Source organism: Populus alba, chromosome 4 (assembly GCF_005239225.2).
Source record: "Populus alba chromosome 4, ASM523922v2, whole genome shotgun sequence".
Taxonomy (NCBI): Eukaryota; Viridiplantae; Streptophyta; class Magnoliopsida; order Malpighiales; family Salicaceae; genus Populus; species Populus alba.
This window is the reverse complement of record NC_133287.1, coordinates 4799974-4822372: the sequence shown is the minus strand read 5'-3', so window position 1 is coordinate 4822372 and position 22399 is coordinate 4799974. Positions and strand designations below refer to the sequence as shown.

At 35.5% G+C, this 22399-nt stretch overlaps 3 protein-coding genes across 4 annotated transcripts; all 3 read right to left on the bottom strand.

Annotated features, from left to right (window-relative positions):
• Positions 1-1044: 1044 nt before the first annotated feature.
• LOC118054103 (malate dehydrogenase, mitochondrial) lies at positions 1045-2616 on the bottom strand. The gene is made up of 4 exons (XM_035065546.1): positions 2516-2616; positions 1906-2080; positions 1242-1410; positions 1045-1145 (listed from the first exon to the last, which is right to left on the bottom strand). The coding sequence occupies exons 1-4, from the start codon at positions 2614-2616 to the stop codon at positions 1045-1047; spliced, it is 546 nt and encodes a 181-aa protein (XP_034921437.1).
• A 5158-nt stretch (positions 2617-7774) lies between these two features.
• On the bottom strand, positions 7775-11715 carry LOC118054106 (pyruvate decarboxylase 1). The gene is made up of 7 exons (XM_035065549.2): positions 10949-11715; positions 10561-10724; positions 9882-10443; positions 9395-9483; positions 9186-9303; positions 8646-8834; positions 7775-8275 (listed from the first exon to the last, which is right to left on the bottom strand). Exons 1-7 carry the CDS (start codon positions 11414-11416, stop codon positions 8105-8107), a joined length of 1761 nt encoding a protein of 586 aa, XP_034921440.1. The 5' UTR covers positions 11417-11715; the 3' UTR covers positions 7775-8104.
• Positions 11716-17609: 5894 nt separating this feature from the next.
• On the bottom strand, positions 17610-20484 carry LOC118054112 (signaling peptide TAXIMIN 1-like). 2 transcript variants are annotated; one of them, XR_004688468.2, is made up of 3 exons: positions 20225-20366; positions 19291-19494; positions 17610-18053 (listed from the first exon to the last, which is right to left on the bottom strand). XR_004688468.2 is itself a non-coding variant. In XM_035065554.2 (2 exons), the coding sequence occupies exons 1-2, from the start codon at positions 20344-20346 to the stop codon at positions 19950-19952; spliced, it is 246 nt and encodes an 81-aa protein (XP_034921445.1). In that variant the 5' UTR covers positions 20347-20484; the 3' UTR covers positions 19725-19949. The 2 variants fall into 2 exon arrangements, 1 of the variants encoding a protein (XP_034921445.1); XM_035065554.2 differs by lacking the exons at positions 17610-18053; positions 19291-19494 and adding an exon at positions 19725-20073 and having other exon boundaries at positions 20225-20484.
• Between the last annotated feature and the right edge of the window lie 1915 nt (positions 20485-22399).

The following is a 22399-nucleotide window of genomic DNA, read 5'->3' as shown; positions in this document are numbered from 1 at the left end:
TATGACATAGAGTCTGCCCTAAGAACAGTGACCCCTAGGACCCAATAAAGGTGTAGGTCAATTCTTTAACATATCATGAGTGACAAAATATAGCTAGGATGGTCAGATATACTACAAAACCAAGTCAGAATCAGAGCCTAAGTTGGAACAAAAATTGCGACAACTGCAAAATCAGTTTTTTTTTTAATGCAAATTCTGAGGGATTTATATAAAGACTCCTTATTAGCCTAAGAAACTTGACGTTTTTGGTAGCAAAGGGGAGGATAAAATGAGTAGAAAATAGCTCAAACAGGGTTCGAAAAATATTTCTTTCTCCTCTGTTTTTGTCAATTTTCCAGCAAACATGAACTACACTCCTCACTTGGTTCAAAAAGGGTACACACCATCTTCACCACGTGAGGTCCAAAAATGAGTAATAACAAGGGCAACGATTTTTTATGGATGAAGAAGTTCTGACATGAACTTGGTCTTGTTCAAGATAACTTTGTGTTGCACTATAACAGTCAAAATGCAATCCATCTCAGTAAGCATCCTACTTTTCACTCTCGGTCAAAGCACATTGAAGTTAGATATCAATGGATTCAAGATGCTATGGAGATGAAATCATTTGTTGTTTTTAAGATCCATACTGATAACAATGTGTCAAATATGATGACCAAGCTTTTACCGAGAGAGAAGTTTGAGTTTTCTGAAAAGGGAAGTAGGCTTGGTAGAGCCTCCTTCATTGAAGTTTACAAGCTGATCATTAGTATGGCGAATTCCTCACATGGTGCGTGAGGAGAAGATTTGTTGTATGTGATCCTGTACCATGTAATGAGGGGACCACCACATTAATTGTCAAGAGACAGCGTGGCTGCCTCTTGGAATTAAAAACCTAATGTTTATTGTAGCGGCTGAAGTGAATTTATTAGAGCAAAGATAACAGAGAGCATGGGAGAAAGGAAGTTGAGGCAGCTGAACCGTATGTCTTCATTTTTTGTTTTCCAGCTCGTTAACCATTTGTTCAAGCTGAGATTTCGACAGTAGCTTATAGACACGTTACTTTTAATTCTGAACGGTTGGATCGAACGATGCGGGATAGACCTGAGAGAAAAGAGGGAGGATGGTTATGCCAGCATGCCCGCCAACTACTGGCACATTAACCTCTGCAACAGGAAGACGCAATAGAAAACTCAGGCATACATTTCCTTAAAAGGTGAACAGAAACATGAAAGCAACCTGAAGCAAGAAAATAGATATACCAGCCACGGGAGCTTTAACCTTCCCAGCATAGAAAGTTTTAGCTCTGACTACATCAAGCGTTGTCACACCGAACAGCTTCCTCTCGTCAAATGTCCCTGCCTTCTTGAAAACTTCAGCAGCTATCGGGACAGTAGAATTCACTGGATTGCTTACCATATTAACCAGAGCCTAATCCCATCAATGAAATCAAAATTAACAACAATCTAGCTGATGAAAGGAAGGCAAGAGAAAATAAACCACTGACCAATGTAACTAACTTGATTCACTTCACAGATGTTTTCTATGTTGCTCGGACTCGGGATACATATCCGACATAGGTGCGTGTCCGACATGCATACTTATGTTGGACTCGGCTATTCTCTTAAGAACCTCTTTCATTTTTCCATGTATTTTGATTGTTTTCCATTCCTTTGTTCAAGTGTCTAGTGTGGGACACGGCTACTATAAGGCAAAATGAAGGGTCGAAGCAACATAGGATTTTTTAATTTCCAAAGAAACAAAAGAAATGACAAATAAAAATGGAAGGAAACCTTGAATCTAATACTTTGCATTTGTTTTCCCTGGTTGTGCAACATGAAGACTTCAAACAGACCCATTAGTTGATATATAAGCATATAGCTAGCAAGAGTTATGGACTTGAGCACGAGAATTGATGTGGCTAACATCAGCAGCAACTCCAGGAGTGTTGGCTATGTCATAGAGGGAGAGGGATGAGATTAGTGGGTTTAACTTCATAAGCAAAGCCAACGGCTGCCCTATGCCACCTCCTGCACCAAGTATTGCCACTTTACGTTCTGGGCTAGACTCTGTTGATGAGTATGATCGGCCAACAAGGTGCCTGGATGTTCATGGCCTTAATGCTGCCCGAGAAGATCTTAACACTGCAGCCTTCATTTTGCAAAAAGAGAAGGAATGGGAAAGGAAGACAGTGGTAGAAGAGAAGACTAGTTCACAGTGAGGAATCTCTAAAAGCAAAAGTTTTTAAATTTGTGGTTTTGGTTGGAGAGGTCGCTGCCACTCTGTATGCTTTAGAGCATGAGCTTGAGCTTGAGCTTGAGCACGTCAGCTAATGCAAACATTTTCCCTCACGCCCGCGAATAAAGTTCGTGTCAGCTTTTGATATTGTCTCCACGGGTGCAACCAATTTTCCAAATTTTGTTTAAATAAAAACAAGTTACCAAATCTTTGGAGTCAGCTTCCGGATGGGTAATAAGAAAATGGCCAAGAACCTAAAAAGAATAGCTGAATAGGGCCGCGAACTCAATTCAAATACCAAGCATCATGGTCCAAGGTCTTAACAAGCTGCACACGAATTGTCTGAAAGTCCATTAAATCCAAAGTGAAAACCACAATCACTACAGGATGGAGCACCATCGTGGGATGAATTGGAACTACAATAACCTCCTCCCCATAAACGGCAACACTGTTTCATCACCGAATATTATAATCTTCTTTGTAAAATGCAGTTGTATCCACCTCATTCATTTGTATTTCCTCCCAATGGCTCTAGAAAATCAAAACCTTTCTATACAGAATCAAACTCATAATGTTCTTAGCATTACGAGGCACAAAGAAGGCAGAAAAGGGGTGGAGGAGAGAGATCCTATGCCGAAGGACGCACGCTTCTGTCTCATCTCTTATTTTCTTGCTACAAGGCATGCATGTTCTTATTTCTATGTCAAAGTACCTATAAAGTGTCACTTGGAGCTCTCAAAACATCAGGGAGCTGAGTAACTATCTCCTGTGTTGAGGGGTGTTAGTTGATTGTTTTAGGACTGCAACGTGTCTAAGTATCAGAAATTATTTTATGCTTTCATTCTGTTTTTAGTTTGTCCTAGTCTTTAGGAAGTGGTTAGTTTGTTGGCACACGTTGCTGTTCATGGCACACGTTGATGTTCATGGCTTAATTCTCGGTTTCAGTTTTTTTTTCTGTTTCTATTTAATGTAAGCTTGCTGCATAATAATATTTGAATTCCCAGTTTGTATTCCCTTATCTACTATTTCTATCTTTCTCCCTTCTCCATATCCATAAACTTCTACCTCTGTTATACTCCTTTCTTTCTTTAAAACTAACAAATTGGTATCAGAGCTTTTATTGTTCTTAAGGGATCTGTGTGTGACTTTGACGTATCATGGAAGCTGAAACAAGTTTCTCCTCAATTGCTCCGCCAGTGTTCAATGGTGACAACTACCAAATTTGGGCAGTACGCATGGAGACATATTTGGAAGCTTTGGATCTTTGGGAAGCAGTGGATGAAGACTATGATGTTCCTGTACTTCCAAACAATCCCACCATGACGCAGATCAAAACTCACAAGGAGATGAAGATGAAGAAGTCAAAGGCCAAAGCATGCTTGTTTGCTGCGGTGTCAACAACAATCTTTACAAGAATAATGTCCCGTAAGACAGCCAAGTCTATATGGGATTACCTGAAGGAAGAATATGCAGGAGACGAAAGGATAAGAGGAATGCAGGTTTTAAATTTGATACGGGATTTCGAGTTGCAAAAAAATGAAGGAATCTGAAACAATTAAAGAGTATTCAGATAGACTTCTTGGAATTGCAAATAAAATCAGGCTACTCGGGTCTGAATTTAGTGATTCAAGGATTGTGGAAAAAATCCTTGTCACAGTACCTGAAAGGTATGAAGCGACAGTTACCACCTTGGAAAATACCAAGGATCTGTCAAAAATTTCCTTGGCAGAATTACTTAATTCCCTACAGGCGCAAGAGCAAAGACGACATATGAGGCAAGAGGTCAACACTGAAGGAGCCTTATTTGCAAAACATCACGGAGCTTACAGAAACAAGAGGAAAGAGAAGAAAGGCCAAGAGGGAAATTCTTTTGCTTCTGTTTTGAATAACAACAGCAGCAAAAAAGGAAGCTTCAAGGGTAAATATCCTCCTTGCCATCACTGTAAAAAGGAAGGTCACCCTCCATTCAAATGTTGGAGGAGACCTGATGCAAAATGTTCAAAATGCAATCAAATGGGACATGAAGCAGTAATTTGTAAGGGAAGAGCTCAGCAGCATGAAGTTGATGCCCAAGTTGCAGAACAAGAGGATGAAGATCAACTTTTTGTAGCATCCTGCTTTGCAAGTAGTAGTTCGACTGAAAGTTGGTTAATTGACAGTGGTTGTACCAACCACATGACCAATGACAAGAAACTCTTCAGAGATTTGAGGCCAACTGATATTACTAAAGTCAAAATTGGCAATGGTGATCACATCTCTGTCAAAGGAAGAGGGACAATCACCATAACCAGCACTGCAGGCACAAAGACAATTTCTGATGTTCTCTACGTACCAGAAATTAATCAAAATTTGTTGAGCGTAGGCCAATTGATTGAAAAAGGCTTTAAAGTGATCTTTGAAGATGGTTTTTGTCACATACTGGATGCTAACAGTGAGGAAATTCTCAAAGTGAGAATGAAAGGAAAAAGTTTTTCGTTTGATCCTATCAAAGAAGAACTTGCTGCATTCTCCATGAAAGCTTGCAACACAGAGATATGGCACAAGCGACTTGGTCATTGTCACTTACAAAGGATGCAACTTATGCAGGAAAGGGAACTCACAGTTGGCTTACCAACCTTTGGAGATCACTTACCGAATTGTCATGCTTGTCAATACGGTAAACAAAATAGGAGACCATTCCCAAAGTCATCCTGGAGAGCCACTCACAAGTTGCAGCTAATCCACACAGATGTATCAGGTCCTCAAAGAACTGAATCATTAGCAGGTAGTCGATATTACATTGCTTTTATTGATGATTTTTCAAGAATGTGCTGGATTTTTTTCTTGAAATTCAAGTCAGAAGTAGCTCAAGTCTTTTGGAAGTTCAAGAAGATGGTAGAAAATCAAAGTGGCTGCAAAATTCAAGCTGTAAGGTCAGATAATGGAAAGGAGTACACTTCAGCAGAATTTGATATGTTTTGTGAAGAAGCTGGCATTGAACACCAGCTTACTGCTCCTTACACTCCGCAGCAAAACGGAGTAAGTGAAAGGAGAAATAGATACATAATGGAGATGGCCAGATGCATGCTACATGACAAGGAGTTACCCAAATATTTTTGGGCTGAAGCGGCCAGTACTGCTGTTTTCTTACAGAACAGATTATCCACCAAAGCATTGAAGGATAAAACTCCATTTGAGGCATGGTATGACTATAAACCTTCACTCAATTTTCTTAGAGTGTTTGGTTGCTTGTGTTTCTCTCACATTCCACAGGTCAAGCGGGATAAACTTGATAAAAAGTCAGAACCAGGCATCTTTGTTGGGTACAGCTCTTCCTCAAAGGCATATAAGGTTTATCAACCTCAGACAGGGAAGATAATTGTCAGTAGAGATGTGTTCTTCAATGAAGAAGAGAAATGGAATTGGGAACAGAAAAAAGAGACATCCACAAGCAAGCAAAAATCAAGTCTAACCTCCCAAACAAGAGAAGAGCAAGCATCAGAACAGTGGCAAGAAGAATTGGAAGATGATCTTCCAATTCGTGGAACAAGACCGCTCCATGATATCTATCAGCGATGCAATGTGGCCATTTGTGAACCTGCTGGTTATGAAGAGGCTATTAAAGATCCAAAATGGCAGAAGGCGATGGAGGAGGAGTTGTCAATGATAAAAAAGAACAAGACTTGGGAGCTAGTTGACAGGCCAAAGGATAGAAAGATTATTGGAGTAAAATGGGTGTTTAGAACCAAGCTCAATGCTGATGGTTCCATCAACAAACACAAAGCCAGGCTTGTTGTTAAGGGATATGCTCAAGTCTTTGGAGTTGATTACTCGGATACATTTGCCCCTGTTGCTAGATTGGATACTATTCGGCTTGTGCTAGCTATAGCAGCTCAAAATGGGTGGAAGGTGTTTCAACTAGATGTAAAATCTGCTTTTTTAAATGGTATTTTGCAGGAGGAAATCTATGTTGAACAGCCCGAGGGATTCATGGAACAAGGTGAAGAGGAGAAGGTCTACTTGCTCAAGAAGGCTCTATATGGCTTGAAACAAGCACCTAGAGCATGGTATAGCAAGATAGATGAGCATCTGTCAAGCCTAGGATTTCAGAAAAGTTTGTCAGAGGCTACTCTTTATGTGAAATGTAAAGGAGACAATCTGCTTATAGTCTCTCTTTACGTTGATGATCTTTTGATCACAGGTGACAATGCCAAGCTTGTTGAAGAGTTCAAAAGGGAAATGATGAAAATTTTTGAAATGACAGACCTTGGACTCATGGCATACTTTCTGGGAATGGAGATCAAACAGTTAGAAAATGAAGTTTTCATCTGTCAAAAGAAATATGCCAAGGAAATTCTCAAGAAGTTTCATATGGAGGACTGTAAGGCAATGGCTACTCCAATGAATCCAAAGGAGAGCTTAAGTAAAGAGGACGACACAGACAAAGTTGAAGAAGGCTATTTCAGAAGCATGATTGGTTGCCTAATGTACCTAACAGCAACCAGGCCAGATATTCTTTTTGCTGTAAGCATTCTCTCTCGTTACATGCATTGTGCTAGTGAAGTGCATCTTAAAGCTGCAAAAAGAGTCATTAGATACATCAAAGGAACTATTGATTTTGGTGTAAAATTCAAGTACTGTCAAAACTTCAAGTTGCTGGGATTTTCTGACAGTGATTGGGGTGGATCAGTGGATGACATGGAGTACATCTGGGTACTGTTTTAGCCTAGGATCAGGAGTTTTCTCATGGAGTTCCAAGAAGCAAGAGACTGTAGCACAGTCTACTGCCGAGGCTGAATTTATTGCTGCTACAGCAGCAGTGAACCAAGCTTTGCGGCTGAGGAAGTTGTTCTGTGATTTACATTTGAAGCAACAAAATGATACAGAGGTGTTTGTGGACAATCAGGCAGCAATTGCAATCTCCCACAATCCAGTTTTTCATGGAAAAACCAAGCATTTCAAGATCAAATTTTTCTTTTTAAGGGAAGTGCAGAAGGAAGGTGAAGTGAGCCTCATTTATTGCAAATCTGAAGATCAGCTCGCAGACATTTTTACAAAACCTTTGCCAGCAAACAAGTTTGAACCTCTTAGGCAAAGACTTGGAGTTTGCAGCTCCTAAATCATGGAGGAGTGTTAGTTGATTGTTTTAGGACTGCAACGTGTCTAAGTATCAGAAATTATTTTATGCTTTCATTCTGTTTTTAGTTTGTCCTAGTCTTTAGGAAGTGGTTAGTTTGTTGGCACACGTTGCTGTTCATGGCACACGTTGATGTTCATGGCTTAATTCTCGGTTTCAGTTTTTTTTTCTGTTTCTATTTAATGTAAGCTTGCTGCATAATAATATTTGAATTCCCAGTTTGTATTCCCTTATCTACTATTTCTATCTTTCTCCCTTCTCCATATCCATAAACTTCTACCTCTGTTATACTCCTTTCTTTCTTTAAAACTAACAAGGGGGCTGTATCGGAACTTATGGTCTTGAGAAAGATGAGTTAGTATTTAATTAATGGAACTGAATCTGGAGAGGTTCTATGAGCTCTGTAAATAGACCAGAACATAAAAACTGAATTGCAGAAGCTAATCATAAAACTGAGATCAACTCTATATTGCTCTTTGCCATACATATATAAACAACCTCATCAACAAGACAACTAAATTAATTCACATCACATATCCAACTCCTTTCTATAATTGACAGAGTGCTATAGAGTTTAAACCTCATTATGGATGGTTTAGAATCGGAAGCTGAAAGCAGTGACAGGACTAGTAACAATTTCATACAAAGAAAGGAATCCCATCTTTCCTCTTATTTCTAGTTATAATGTAGAAAGTGATGTCTAGGCTCGTGTTACTGTGGCTTCAATTCCTCCTATTTACCAATCGCAGAAATGCTATAGCATTAGCTCAATTACTGGGGGTTTGGAGGTCTGCTGTTTGCGGCTGAAACTCGAGATCCCCACTCCAGCAGCTCTTTGCTAGTGTCATCCTTGTGCGCGAAAATCTCAATGAAACAGAGAGAATCCTTTTGTTCTCCTGTTACTGTCGCTATTGCTGCTGTCAATTCATCCTCCGTGCGCACCTGTATTTCACAGCATAACCCATCAGCTTATATTGAAGAAATCAATTACTTGCGAATTAGCTTCATAAATTTGTCTTTTAGCTTGTTGAATGTATATATTGCCACCCTGTTCTATGAGGTTTGCAATTCAAAGAAGTTTATGGTATGGGATCACTTGTTCTTTCATGTGGTTAGAGAGCTATAACTCAAGGAGTCGATAGAAATTACTCAATGCTGCAGTTGAGAAACGATGGGACTTTGGGAACAGCCGAAGGGAAAATTTTGCTAAATGCACATTAAAATTAAGTGGAAGGGGAACAGTCTGAATTTGGAGCAGAAGTCAAAACGATTTGAGGGGGAAAACGAATATCTCAAATCTATTTATGCTAACCTTTGCTGTCCAGCATTTTCCTTCGCCATTGTGGATGGCATTAACAAGACCAGTGTAGTCCCAGTTCTTGATCACATTGTAAGGACCATCATGAATCTCTACTTCAATCGTATAACCTCCATTGTTGATGAGGAATATGATAGTCCTTTGCCCACATCGGATCATAGTTGAAATATCTTGAGCTGTTACCTGAGTAAGGAGAAAACTGTTAACCACAAGGTAAAATTAGCATAGAGAAGTTATAATCAAGACTAGACCACGATCAGGATTTGAAACATTTTCTTTAGGTATTGCTATGGGTTATAGTAACCTATTTCAATTTCCTTGACGCTATCTTTATAACCTCAGTGACAATTTTTTATATACCCATGATTGAATATACTGGTTTACAAGTGACAGAAGTTTTGGCACTCAAACAGAGTAGATTTGTTTATCTTTTTCTTCCCTTTTGTATGTATTTCCTTAACGCCACATGATGGTGAAGAGTTTCCAATCATTGCAGATGAGTTACTGAAGTGTATTTCAAATGGCATCACTCACCTGGAAACTCCCATCACCTATACAGGCAATCACACGCTTATCTCTAGCTGCCTGAGCATAACCAAGAGTTGCACCAACTGACCAGCCAATTGATCCATACTGCATCTGAAATTCATACCTGCATAAAATTGTTAATGAACAGTTACCAACCTGCTTAAACTTAAATCATAGAGGAGCTTAAATTGCTCTTATTAAAGACTCCAACTTACCCACAGTTCTCAGGGAGGCAGAGTTTCTGACAGTTAAACCATGAGTCTCCGGTTTCAGCAATTACAGCAGAATCTCCCCCTAACATGTTCTGTTGAATGTTCAATTTTGTTACAACAATTGGAAGTAAACAATAATGAAGTAGGAATAAACAAAAAAGCGGATCCTAAGTATTTACTGTTCAGAATCTTCAATCAAAACTCTTTTAAGAGACCTAGCAATCCATGTTATCATGGTGGCCTAACCCCATACGATTACATGGATGGCGAAATGACAGTGGATGCACAAACGACCTTTACAAGCATTTTTTTCCCCTTCTTAAATGAAAAGGGACATAAAGGAAAGAAGGCAGGACAAACATGCAAGATATACATTTGGACTTTTACTATTCACAAGAAGCATATCTGTTAATAAACAAAGGAATTGTTTAGGCTCTCTGACATAATCCAGTTCCAAATATTGCATCACATCATTCTTTTTTAGCCTTACCTGAATGTGCTTGAAGAGTACATTGACCCTAAGAGGCTCATCTTTCTCACGCATCAAAGGCATGCCAGGAGGGACAAAGATGCGTCTGTAATTTTCCAAAGCTGTGCTATTTTTCTTCAGTTTTTTGGCCAAAGCACTTAAGAAGTCAGCCATAAAAACCCATCCAAGCGAAAGGCCATTGCCAATAGTCACACGATTAGGCTGCACTATGATTGATTTCTCCTTCTTGATCAGCAAAGAATATCCAACAGAGCTATAATCATTGAAGATGGGACCAACAAAAACATAGGCGTCAGCAGACTCTACTATCTCCGCACAGAAGCTGGTGCTGGCAGCACCCCAATATGTCCCGATGAAGTGAGGGTGGTGCTCTGGCACTAGCCCTTTCCCAGAAGGCATGACAGCTATGGGATATCCACTGGCATCTGCTAATTCTATAAAGGCCTTCTGCGCCTTTGCTACTCGAAGCTTGGGTCCGCCAATAATGACAGGCTTCACAGCTTTATTCAGAAATTCAGCAGTTGCTTCAACAGCTGCTTCTAATCCTAAATAGTTGCTAACCCTGTATGAAAAGCGAAGTATAGCTGCTTCAATATCTCTATAACAAGTATTTCATACAAGTGATGACTTTTAAACAAGTCAAAACAAGGAGACTAGAAAAATGAGAGAAAAGACTTACTTAGGTGCCAGAAAGAATGGCACAGGTTCCCTAGAGAAAGTTGGATGAGGGATTCCTGACAAATTACAGCTTATACTAATATAAGCTGGTTTACTTTCCTTCAGAGCAGTAGAAATTGCCGTGTCAATCTGCTCATGTGCATCGTCCAAGTTGTTCACCACTGCCTGTCACACGTTACCACCACCATTACCCCATTATGAGATAACACACACAACATATACTGAAGTTCCTTGTGCACAAAAATCATTACATAAAACATAAAAAGGATCCATGATTTTCCTCAAATACATTTTTCTAACACAAATCAATGAGTAATATTATGGACGAACAGAATTACTTCACGTTATAATAACTTTGCTTGTATAGCATTGATTTATTATTAACTTACTTGAGCGCAAGTGACCGTCTGAAAGCACCTGAGCTCCTGTGTAAAATCAGGCAACCCAGTAGTGTGATGCAGAATCCTGTTCGTTCCATAATCATTGGAATTGGGCCCACCAACAATACAGATAATAGGCAAATTCTCACTATAAGCACCAGCAATCGCATTAAGCACACTAAGCCCACCTACAGTAAAAGTCACCACACATGCCCCGACACCTTTGGCACGTGCATACCCATCAGCAGCATAGCCAGCGTTCAGCTCGTTACAGCAGCCGATCAAGTTCAGCTCTGGTTCATCTATCAAATGGTCTAAAAGTGTCAAGTTGAAGTCTCCAGGAACAGAGAACACATCACTCACGCCGATCTCTACTAGCCGCCGAGCTAAATGATGCCCCAAAGTTCCACTGAAGGTATGTCCAGGAACAGGAGCTGGAGCTGGAGCTGGAGCTAGAGCTGAGCTGGGGTGTGCCATTGAGCCAAGTTGGTTTGCAGATTAATTCCACGATAAAACAAAAGTAATGCAAAAATATGAAGTGAGGGTTTGAAGCTTTAAGAGGGTAACGAAAGAGTTGATAGTGTTTGGTGGGTTTTGGAGGGTTGTGTGTGTGATTATATAGGTTTTGACAGGTGGGGTTTTAGTGTAAAATTAAGTGCTGGTTCTTCTGGTCTTGGTTTTGAAAGCTATGGGCAAATGGCAGGCGAAGACGAGAAGGAGGAAGCTTGAGAGAAAAGTAAGACATCCACTAGCAACAAAGATCTGGGGAACATGAAAAACTAGGGTCTATTATTACATGGTGGGTTTTAGTTTCTTAATTCTTGTTTTTGGTTTGTTGCTGGTTTTACTAGAAAAAGGACAATAATTGAAAAATAAAAAGAAAGAAAAATCAGAGATGGTGATTGTTGACTGCTGTCTCGTTTTTAACTCGTACGTTTTGGATTTCCACTTGGATTGGATTGGATGTCACCAGTTTTAAAGACGTGTGGATTGGCGTAAATTTACGGCAGTAAAAATTATTTTTTAAAATATTTTTTATTTTAAAATATATTAAAATTATTATTTTATTTTTTAAAATTTATTTTTAATATTAACATATTAAAACAATTTAAAAATATAGAAAATAAATTAATTAAAAATTAAAAATTAAATTTTTTCAAAAAAAAAAACTTTTTCTCACCTTTAAAAACTTTCAGGCACATAAAAGATGGAGGCTGCGTTGTGTTAGAATTTTATGCTCCTTCAATGTGCTTTTTAAAAATGATAGTGTAGTAATGATTGTTTTTTAAATAATTTTTTATACTGAAATACATATAAATGATGTTTTTTTATTTTTAAAAAATTATTTTTTATATCAGTACATCAAAACGATCCAAAAAATACAAATCGCATTAAATTTTAACCAAAAAAAAAAATCAAATTTGATGGGAATGCCGCGTTCCCAAACACTTCCTAATTCTTATCTTTTCTTTCTTCTTTTATAAAAAAGGAAAAAAAAATTAGTGCTCTTTACTACAATTCCACGTATTGTAAACGTTTAGGCATGAATTTTAAGGATGTTTTCAGAGTGGTTAAAATATTATTTGTTTACAATTTGAAATATTTTTAGGTTTAAATTAATTATTTTTTTATATTTTTAAATCATTCTACTTTGCTGATATAAAATAAAATTTTAAAAAAAATAAAATTTTAATATATTTCTAAATAAAAAATATTTTAAAATATAATATCTATCCCACTTTAAAAATAATAATAAAAAATATTCATATATTTATCAGTTATACCCGTAATTGATTCGCAATTAGCAGGGCATGCCTTCATTTTGTTTTTCTAGACTTGGACTCAAAAGAGTCTCATTGGAGACAAGCAGCCGCTAGCTGAATTCTCTGTTTTTTTTTCAAGGACCAGAGATTTTAATTTATTATGTTCTGCCACAACCCCATAAAATGAAATTGAATATACACATTCATATATAACTGCTCATGCACCTAAAATAATAAAAATAAAACATAAAAAATTTTTAAAAAAAATTTTCATCGCATAAACAAAAATTATCTTAATCATCAAACTATCACCATTTTATTGACATTTCTTTTAAACAAGCTGGTTTTTCTTGTTCATCTGGATGCATAATTATTTTGAAGCAGCAAAGGTTGAAAATTGAGTGCAAATGTTTTGATGGGAGGGGGGGATTCTTGCAGGAGTCAGAATTGTCTCCGTACAATAATATCTATCGATCACTCAATAGCCTGTCGGTGGCTTATTTGTTGTGACTTGACATTTAGAGAATACTTGTTAATTCAAGCAACGATATTTGTATTGTTTGATTATTTTGTATATTATGGTGGTTAAAAAAACCAATCAATTGATTAAATAAAAAAAAAAACAAAAAAATTAATTAAAAATATTAAACTAATAAAAAAAATTGAATACAAATATTTTAAAAAATCACTCAATTCGGTTTGATTTTGATTTTAAAAAGCTTAAGCCAATTAAACCAAATCAAATCGGGCTGGTTTAATTGAATTTGAATAACTTCAAAAACAAGATATAAAAACCAACATCCTTAACCCTAAATCATTTTATCACTTTCCAATAGCCTCCCTCTCCTCTTCTCTCTCATTTTCTCTTTTGTTAACCTAATATTAAATCCTCATTTTGAGTTTTTAACCCAGAGCTCCCCACGTCCTCCTACCATCACTCTGGTCTTTTATATGATAGCGCCATCCACAAAATTCACTTTACTTCTATCATCAACCACCGACAACAACCCACACATCAAGAACCAGTTTCAGTTTTTCAAGCTTGATCTAGATCTTCTTCCATATAGCAATGCCATCCATAACCTTCATTTTACTCCTATCAACAACCACCGACAACAACCCACACATCAAGAACCAGTTTCAGTTTTTCAGGCTTAATCTAGATCCTTTCATCTGAATGGAGTCTTTTTCTATTAAGTAGAAAGTAATAGAAATTTATGTTTGCGAACTCTATCTGGTGCTAAAAGAGCAAGGATTGCACCTTTTTTGGTGGTTGTAATGGCTCAATATGCATTTATAGATCTAAACATCTCTCTCATCTTTGGTTCATTGTGAAATGAAGGAATTAGAGGGCTTTGGTATAACGACAGCAATAAAAACAAGCCTATTTAATTGGTTTCTGGTTTTTCAGGTTTTTATCGCTAAAAAACAACCCGAACCACAAAAAATTAGTTCAGTTTTAACTGGTTCTCGGTCCGGTCCGTGTCATATGGAAAAGGGAATACTATTTTTTGGTTAGGTTGAATTTTTGAGTTAAAACTTGACCGAACTAGACTGTGAACACCCATAGTATCTATCAAAGCAATATACTTTTTATTAGTATTTCTAGGTATTACATAAGTTCTATTAATATATTCCTAGAAAATTTTTCATTATATAATTCCAATACGAATATTTCTTTTCATCCAACCTCATACTCATATACTAAAGCAAATCATTTTTTTTAGTAACTATAATCAACAAACAAAGAAAACCAGAACACAAAAGAAGCGAAAAACAAAATAACAGATTGTAGAAACTAAAAAAATATCTATCAAATTTGCAGAAACAGAACGCAAATATCAAATTACAGAAACTTTAGGGAAAAAAAATACCAAATTGCTAAAACTGAAAGAAAGATGAAATAGTAGATTTGCAGAAACTGAACAAATATCAGTCTAAAAAATTAGATTCGTGAAAGTTATGTTTGAGATTAAGCCTCGTTCCATAAAACCATGCTTTCATACTATGTTAAACAATCCAAATTAAGCAAAAAATAATACGAATATAAGAGAAGAGGAGGTTAGGGTTTTATTGATCACTTTATTCTGAAGTGAAACTAAAAATGTTATTTTACCCTTAATAAATAAAAAAAATATATATATTTCTTAACATCTGCCTTTAAATTCTCGATACGGTAGCTACAAGCATCAAGAGTTTTCCAATTAGAAAATGAAAACGAGAAATGGAATGCGACTTGGTAAAGAAATTTACAATTTGTAAAGAAGAAGAAACAAAAGACAAAATAATGGTGTAATGCTTAAATGATGATGAGTAAAATAACAATTGATCTTAATGTGCTCAATTCGTTAGTAAAAAATCGAGTTGTGAGCAATCTGAATAAAACTCTGGTTATCACAATACATATGAGTAAAATGAGAAATAGAGACTCTCATATCCATAAATAACCAATATAACCAACACAATCTCTTTGGTAATAGATGTCACAACACGATATTTTGCTTCGGTTGAAGATTGAAAAACAATAGATTGTTTCTTGCTCTTCCAAGAAATAAGAGAATCACCTAAAAAGATACAAAAACTAGTAATAGACTTGTGATCTGTGGGATCACTGTCATGATTAGCATTAAAGTATGCACGCAGCTCCAAGAAAGAGGTGAATGAAAGTAAAAGACTCTGAAAGACTGTACCACAAAGATATAATAAAATATGAAGAACAATTACCCAATAAACGGTAGGAGGAAAAGTAACAAACTAACTAACAACATGAATAGCATATGCAATATCTGAATGAGTAATAATGAGATATACAAAGCTCCTAATAATAATACAGTATAAAGTAGGATCTGACAAAGGTAAACCATCAGAAGAAGAATATCTTGCGTTAACCTTAATGACAATATCCACAGTCTTATTATCAGTAAGTCTAGCTCGCTCAATAATATCTACAACATATTTCGACTAAGAAAGAAGGTAACCTTTGGGTGAGTAAGATACATCAATACCCAAAAAATATCAAAGATAACCCAAATCTTTTATTTCAAACTATCTAACCAACTTTGTTTTCAAAACTTAAATACCATCATTGTCATCAACATATAAAGACATAATTATATGACCTGCATCAGTGTACTTAATCTAAGAGAAGAGATCACAATAGAAAATTTCTCAAACCAAACACGAGGTGCTTCTTTGAGACCATATAACGCTTTCTTGAGCTTACAAACATACCCAAAATCATGTGAAACACCAAGAGGGGCGTCATATAAACTTTTTCTTAAAGATCTCCATTCAATAAGATATTTTTAACATCAAGTTGAGTGATATGCCACTGATGAACTAAAGCTACGACAATAAGAGCGTGAATAGTAGTTATTTTTGCAACAGGGTCTCTTTATAATCCATACCATACTATTGAGAGTATCCTTTTGCAACCAACCTAGCTTTGTATTGCTCAATAGACCTATCAGAATTTGTCTTGATTTTATACATCAAACGACAAATAACAACACTCTTACTAGAAGGTAGAGGAACTAAAACCCAAGTTTTTATCTTATGCAAAGTAGAAAGTTCATCATCCATAGTTTGCTGCCACATAGGATCAAGAATTGCCTCTTTATAGGAAGATGACTTAGAGAGACAATGAATAGAAGCTAAAAAAAAGTAAATAATGAATAATAATAAGAATAAGTAAAATTTGGTAACTTTGTAGACTTATGAATGTGTGTGGATTGATGTAAAGGTGGATCCACAATCTCAGACGAAGCTCGAAAGACTATAGAGAAGAATAGAGCTTCAGGTGTGCCGAAGATTAAAGTGTTAGTACTTGCAAAATGATTGGTATGAATTGGTCGAATATGAGGATGAGTATCTGAGGTACTAGGAACTTAAGATGATAAACTATCATAATCCTCAGAAAAAAAGATTTATATGAATAAGATTAGATCTAGTCAAGTTATAAGTAGTGGATGAAATATAAAAGAAAGGTATATGCTTGAGAAAGATAACATGACGAGACATAAAGTTTCTTAGTTATTGGATCAAAACAATGATACCCCTTTTTACCTTCACTATAATTGAGAAATACATAAACAACAGATCTTAAGGATAACTTATTGCATTCTACATGAGGACGAATAAAGAAATAGGTCCAACCAAAAACTCTAAAGGATGAATAATCAGGGGATAGCCATATAACTTTTTAAAATGAGAAAAAACCTAAAATATAAGAAGATGAAATTGTATTAATTAAATTTACAATAGTAAGAATAACTTCTCTTAAAACTCATTAGGAACAGAAGCAAACAATAAAAGAGAACGAGTAATTTCGACAATAAGCCTATGTTTTTTTTTAGCAACTTCATTTTGCTCAAGAGTATCTAAACATGAAGTTTGGTGAATGATTCCATCTAAGACAAGCAACTCACATAATTTATTAGAGGTGTGTTCCCCACCCAAATCACACCTAAAACATTTGATAACAATATAATGTTGAGTTTTGACAATAGCTCGAAAGACTGTATACATCTCAAGGAATTCAGAATGATGTTTTATTAAATAAACCAAATATTAATGAGTATGATCATCAATAAAAGAAACATGATATCAAGACCCTTTTTTGTGGCAATAAGAGAAGGTCCCTATATATCAGAATGAATTAAGTCAAATGAGGAAGAAAAAATGGAAATACTTCAATTAAAAGGTAAAACAGAAAATTTTGCCAGTTTACATTTATTACAATAAAAAATATCACAAGTTTGTAAATTTTCTAAAGCTTTTGTAGATGCCAAAAATCTCAAATAAAAAGACGAAACATGATGTAGATGAGAATGTCATAAATAAAAATTACAAGATAAAGGAATCAAATGAAAAAAAAAAAAAAAGACAAATCAACACTAGTAGTAGCAATAACAATAACTAACACTTTTAACTCATCCAAAATGTATATTTCATTCTTTCTAAGAATGTTCAGAATAAGACCAGAGATGTATTTTTCCAGTCAGTAACTCACTGGTAATAGTTCAATAGAAGGTAGTGGAGAACGATGCAAAATTGAACCTCTAAATCCTTTAAAATCACTATGAAATGATGTTACAAATTGTATCAATCATTGATACTCTCTACGATCAATATAAGCACACATGCATTTAATTATGTTGATTCTGTAAGAGTCAATTGATCCTAAAGATCTATCATAACAGAATAAAACTCATAAATACTCTTATTCTTCTAGTAAAGAGCTCGTATGTCATTCTCTAATTGATACTGCTTTATAAAATTTGATTCCATAAATAACCTTTGTAAATGGTCACAAACCTCCTTTGTTGTCTCATACTTCACCAACTGTGTACCTATAGAATGCTTAATATAATTATTAATCCAAATAACAATATTTACATTGTTTACTTCCTATGCATCTATCAAAGTAGCATACCCTTCATCAGTATTGTAGGTATCACATAAGTTCCATTAACATATCCCCACATCTTTTTACCCTTAACAAAATTTCTTATTACATAACTTCAATATGAATAGTTCTTTCCATCCAACTTTACACTCACATATTAAAGCGAATTATCTTTTTAAGTAGCCATAATCAACAACTAAAGAAAACTAGAATGCAAAAGAAACGAAAACAAAAATACTAGATTATAGAAATTGAACAAATATCATAGAAACTGAAAAAAATATCTATCAAATTTGCAGAAACATAACGCAAATACCAAATTACAGAAATTAAAGAGAAGATGAAATACCAAATTGTTGAAACTAAAAGAAAGATGAAATACCAGATTTGCAGAAACTGAACAAACATCACTCTAAAAAATTAGACATGTGAAAGTTATATTTGAGATTAAGCCTTGTTTTAAGCCTTGTTTTATGAAATATGTTTTAATACTATGTTAAACAAATCAAAGTAAACAAAAAACGAATATAAAAGAAGAGGAAGTTAAGTTTCATTGATCACTTTATTCTTTTTTGTTGTTTTGCGATGACTCTCACTCATCTCACACTCACATGGACAAAAGTATATACAAATTTATATTTTGAACCAAAATGTTAGAGCTTCAAACTAGAACTTCAAAAAAAAAAAAAAAAAATGAAAAACAAAATTCACAGGCAAATTTCTTTTAACAATGCGCTGGATGTACAGCACCGGGAAAGGAAGACTTTATTCGCTTGCCTCTATGAATTTTGATCATCAACTTTTCAATGAAATTTTTTTTCTTATGTAATAAAATCAAGTTTTTTTAATACAAAATGAAACATCAACCCCATGATGAGATTTTTCTGGCATTCTCATAATCTCATAAAAAAAAAAATTAAAGCAAAATGGACAAAATCAATAAAAAGAAATTTAATGGTCAAAGAAAAAAAAATAAAAAACCATAAAAAAACAAAAAACAAAATTCCAATCCAAGTAAACTGTTTTGGCGCACACTCATTTTTCCATAGCTTTTAGGTTTTCGTTAATAAATCCACTTAACTATAATCTTATCTGATGCAATTTCGGCTGCCATCCCAAATTTTACCTGTTGCAACTTGATCTAAATTCTGATTATTCAAGATAAAAAAAAAAAATTCAACCTGAGCAAATTGTAAAGAAACTTTGGATGATAATAATTCTATCTGCTGCAAACGCCATCATCATGCACAGTTCCAGTCCGATGGTTTGAAGATTGACCCATTATGCCTATCAGTCTAATCATGCCCAATCAAGTTTGGGCCCGATAGGCTTTCCATGCAGTCTATTTCGCTGTTGGCATGCACCTGCCTACTAGTGAACCCATTCTGCAAGGGAACGATCAAATTTCAGTGAGTCTGTATTTTTTAAAAGACAGTTTTGGAGAGGAGATTTTCTGGATTTGAAAAGAAATATCATCATACACAGAGAGACTGCAGGTTTTTTTTTTCCCCTTGAGAAAGAAAAATCTTATAGTTTTTTCTTATGAACTAGGTATTATGTTTTCAACTTAATAATTGAAATAAAGTTAGAAAGAAAAAAAGACGAGCTACGTTCATATCTTATAATATGTCAAATAATCAAAAGAAGGAAGAATCAAATTTAACATGAGGTAAAGAACATGGGGAATCGAGATGGGCCAGAAAATACAGGCATCATATTCCCATGTCCAAAAAAGAAGTCAAACTACATCCAACAATAATCAACAATGAATGCAATCGCATATACTGGAAAACAGAAATTGACGAATCTTGACATCTATATGCACTCTGAATCAAGAACCCTAGCAAGGAATCTTTGAGGTGAACCACTTCATAACCAGAATGGGAGCCTTGATCAACCCCAGTGCAAACTCAACTATGATGGTCACACACAAGCAACAAGGGCATATGCAAGTCAACACCAATCTGTGTAACACATGAAAAAACAAGCCAACTCCACATTAGTTTCATGCCATAAAAATCTAGTGCTACACAAGCAGACATCTACCCATCGTATAACATTTAAGTTCTTCAAACTTTAAGGAATCAAATTGTAAAGAAAGTTGATGATACTAACCCAACAATCCACACGAAAACCCCGATGATAGAGAGGATTACGGAGAGGAAAGCAAAAGGCAGGCCTAAGAGAAAGCCTAGAGGCCTGCATTTACAATCATCATCACAGCAGCAGCAACACATGGTTTCTTGTTATGAGGTTTGGTTGTTTTTGTTGGAAGTCTATGTTATAGGTAGAACAAATACATGAAAGTTTGACGGAGTGTGCAAAAGAAAAACATCAATGAGACAAACAGCTAAGAACTTGTTTATTTATACGTAACGTGTAGCCTCTGCTGAGCCCACAATCATTGAAAGAAACGGATGACCAACCAAACTATGCCAAATTCCCACGTAAGTTTCAGTATTCTTAATGGAGGATTATTGAAACTTCCTTGTGAGTGAACCATTTTCCTTATTCAATGAAGATTTTTTAAACTCAAATTAGCTGTTCTGTTTCTTTATCTTGAGGAGAGAAAAAAAACATGGATAGATAATAAAGAAATCCACCAGAAAGTGACTTGGTTAGTAGGTATTGCTAATCTGATGTGATTGCATATGGTTTTATTTCCATATAAATAATAACGTTTTACTCAAATTATATATTTGATGCCGTGAAAGAGGTTTTTTTTTTTTTAAAAAAAAAAAAAACTTGTAAATCTTCACTCTCAGTCACTTTCTCCATTAATGATATTTCAAAAAATTCAAATAGCTTAGAGATAAGAATTACATCTTGGATAATTGGTTAATATCTTAATTCTAGAAATCTAATTCATTCTTCTAAACAAAGGTGGTTGGTGTTTGATACATGCAAAAGGTTTTTTTGGTGAATTTGGAAATTCTCCAATGTTTAAGTACGTATCTTTTTTAAAGAAAATGCAATGATATTTTAGAGATACTCTGAAAATAAATATATTGTAAAGAATGATGATTGAGAACCCCCTTTTCTAAGGATACCAATGGGTCTTTAGAGCCCATCCTCTCATTTTCTTTATCGTATTCCCCCCTTTCGTCTATCCAAGAGATACAATATCTCTAACTTAATAAGAGGAAAAATATCTCTACATGCGTGGACTCAATGCTTGGCTGAGCCAAGAAGAGCTAGGTATGATAGATCGTTAGAACCATACATGATTAGGCTTAGTGCTTGGTTGAGCCAAAGAGATGTTGGGTTTGACAGATTGTTAGACCCATTCATGCACGAGCTCAACACTTAACTAAGCCCATGAGAGTTGGTTCTGGCGACCATACCCATACATAATTAAGGTTAGCCCTTGAATGAGCCTAGGAGAGTTGGTTCTAACAAATCATAAGACCCATTGAAGCCTGGGCTTAATGCTTGATTGAGTCTAGGAGATGTTGGGTCTGGTAAGTCACTAGACTAATTCATTCCTCGACTTAGCACATGGCTGAGCCTAGGAGAATTAGGTTTGGCAATTTACCAGACCCATACATGGTTAGGCTCAGTGCTTGGTTGAGCATAAGGATGTTGGGTTATCATATTGTCTCCGGTTCCTTTAAATGAGAACTCAAAATAAAAATAAAAACAAAAATAAAATATGTTGATCCATCAATAGTGCCATAAGTCTTTGCATATTTATTACGTAAATATTTGAAAAGGTTACCAGCAGTAAATGATAGCCCTTTTTACCTTTTCTATAAGATTTTTTTGTCCTTTAAAGACTATTAAGATTCCTCGTGGCTAGGTGGCTCATTTATATTTGAAGGAGGCATCTCTTAGGAAGCAAAATGGAGGCATGTATTTAATACAATAACTAAATGGATGTTTGGAGAATTGAAATGGCATGAAATGCCATTCTTCCAATGATGAGGGTAGAAAGATGTTTCCTTTATAACCCTACTCTTTTTTGCCTCTATCTTTTCTTTTACTTTTTGAAATTTTAAAAACATTCTATTGATGATCCCAAACTATTTTAGTTCCAATACAAGAAGACAAACTTATTTCTAAGTATTCTCCATCAGCAACTTCTTTCATTCTCTACTTCAAACCCAAAAAATAGAAGAAAAAAAAATCTATCTCTAAAAAAAAAGGTGTTGCTACCCTAAAAAAGGAGTTCAAGTTCCAACTCGAGACTTGAAGAATTGACAAAGGGTAGGGGTCCATTAGACTAGGCTATAAGATTAGAGGGAGTGACACCCTAGTTTTCACAACTGGTTAGGAGGAGAGTATCTCTCC

Coding starts and splice junctions, on each gene's coding strand:
- LOC118054103 (XM_035065546.1), bottom strand. CDS start 2,616: ATGGTGCTCCATCCTGTAGTGATTGTGGTTTTCACTTTGGATTTAATG. Junction 2,081..2,515: donor ACCTTGGACCATGATGCTTG/GTATTTGAATTG, acceptor ATGAACATCCAG/GCACCTTGTTGGCCGATCAT. Junction 1,146..1,241: donor GGTTAAAGCTCCCGTGGCTG/GTATATCTATTT, acceptor TTCCTGTTGCAG/AGGTTAATGTGCCAGTAGTT.
- LOC118054112 (XM_035065554.2), bottom strand. CDS start 20,346: ATGTGTTGCTGCTGCTGTGATGATGATTGTAAATGCAGGCCTCTAGGC. Junction 20,074..20,224: donor GTTTTCGTGTGGATTGTTGG/GTTAGTATCATC, acceptor TGTGTTACACAG/ATTGGTGTTGACTTGCATAT.
- LOC118054106 (XM_035065549.2), bottom strand. CDS start 11,416: ATGGCACACCCCAGCTCAGCTCTAGCTCCAGCTCCAGCTCCAGCTCCT. Junction 9,484..9,881: donor TACTCTTCAAGCACATTCAG/GTAAGGCTAAAA, acceptor AACATTCAACAG/AACATGTTAGGGGGAGATTC. Junction 8,835..9,185: donor TAGGTGATGGGAGTTTCCAG/GTGAGTGATGCC, acceptor CTCCTTACTCAG/GTAACAGCTCAAGATATTTC.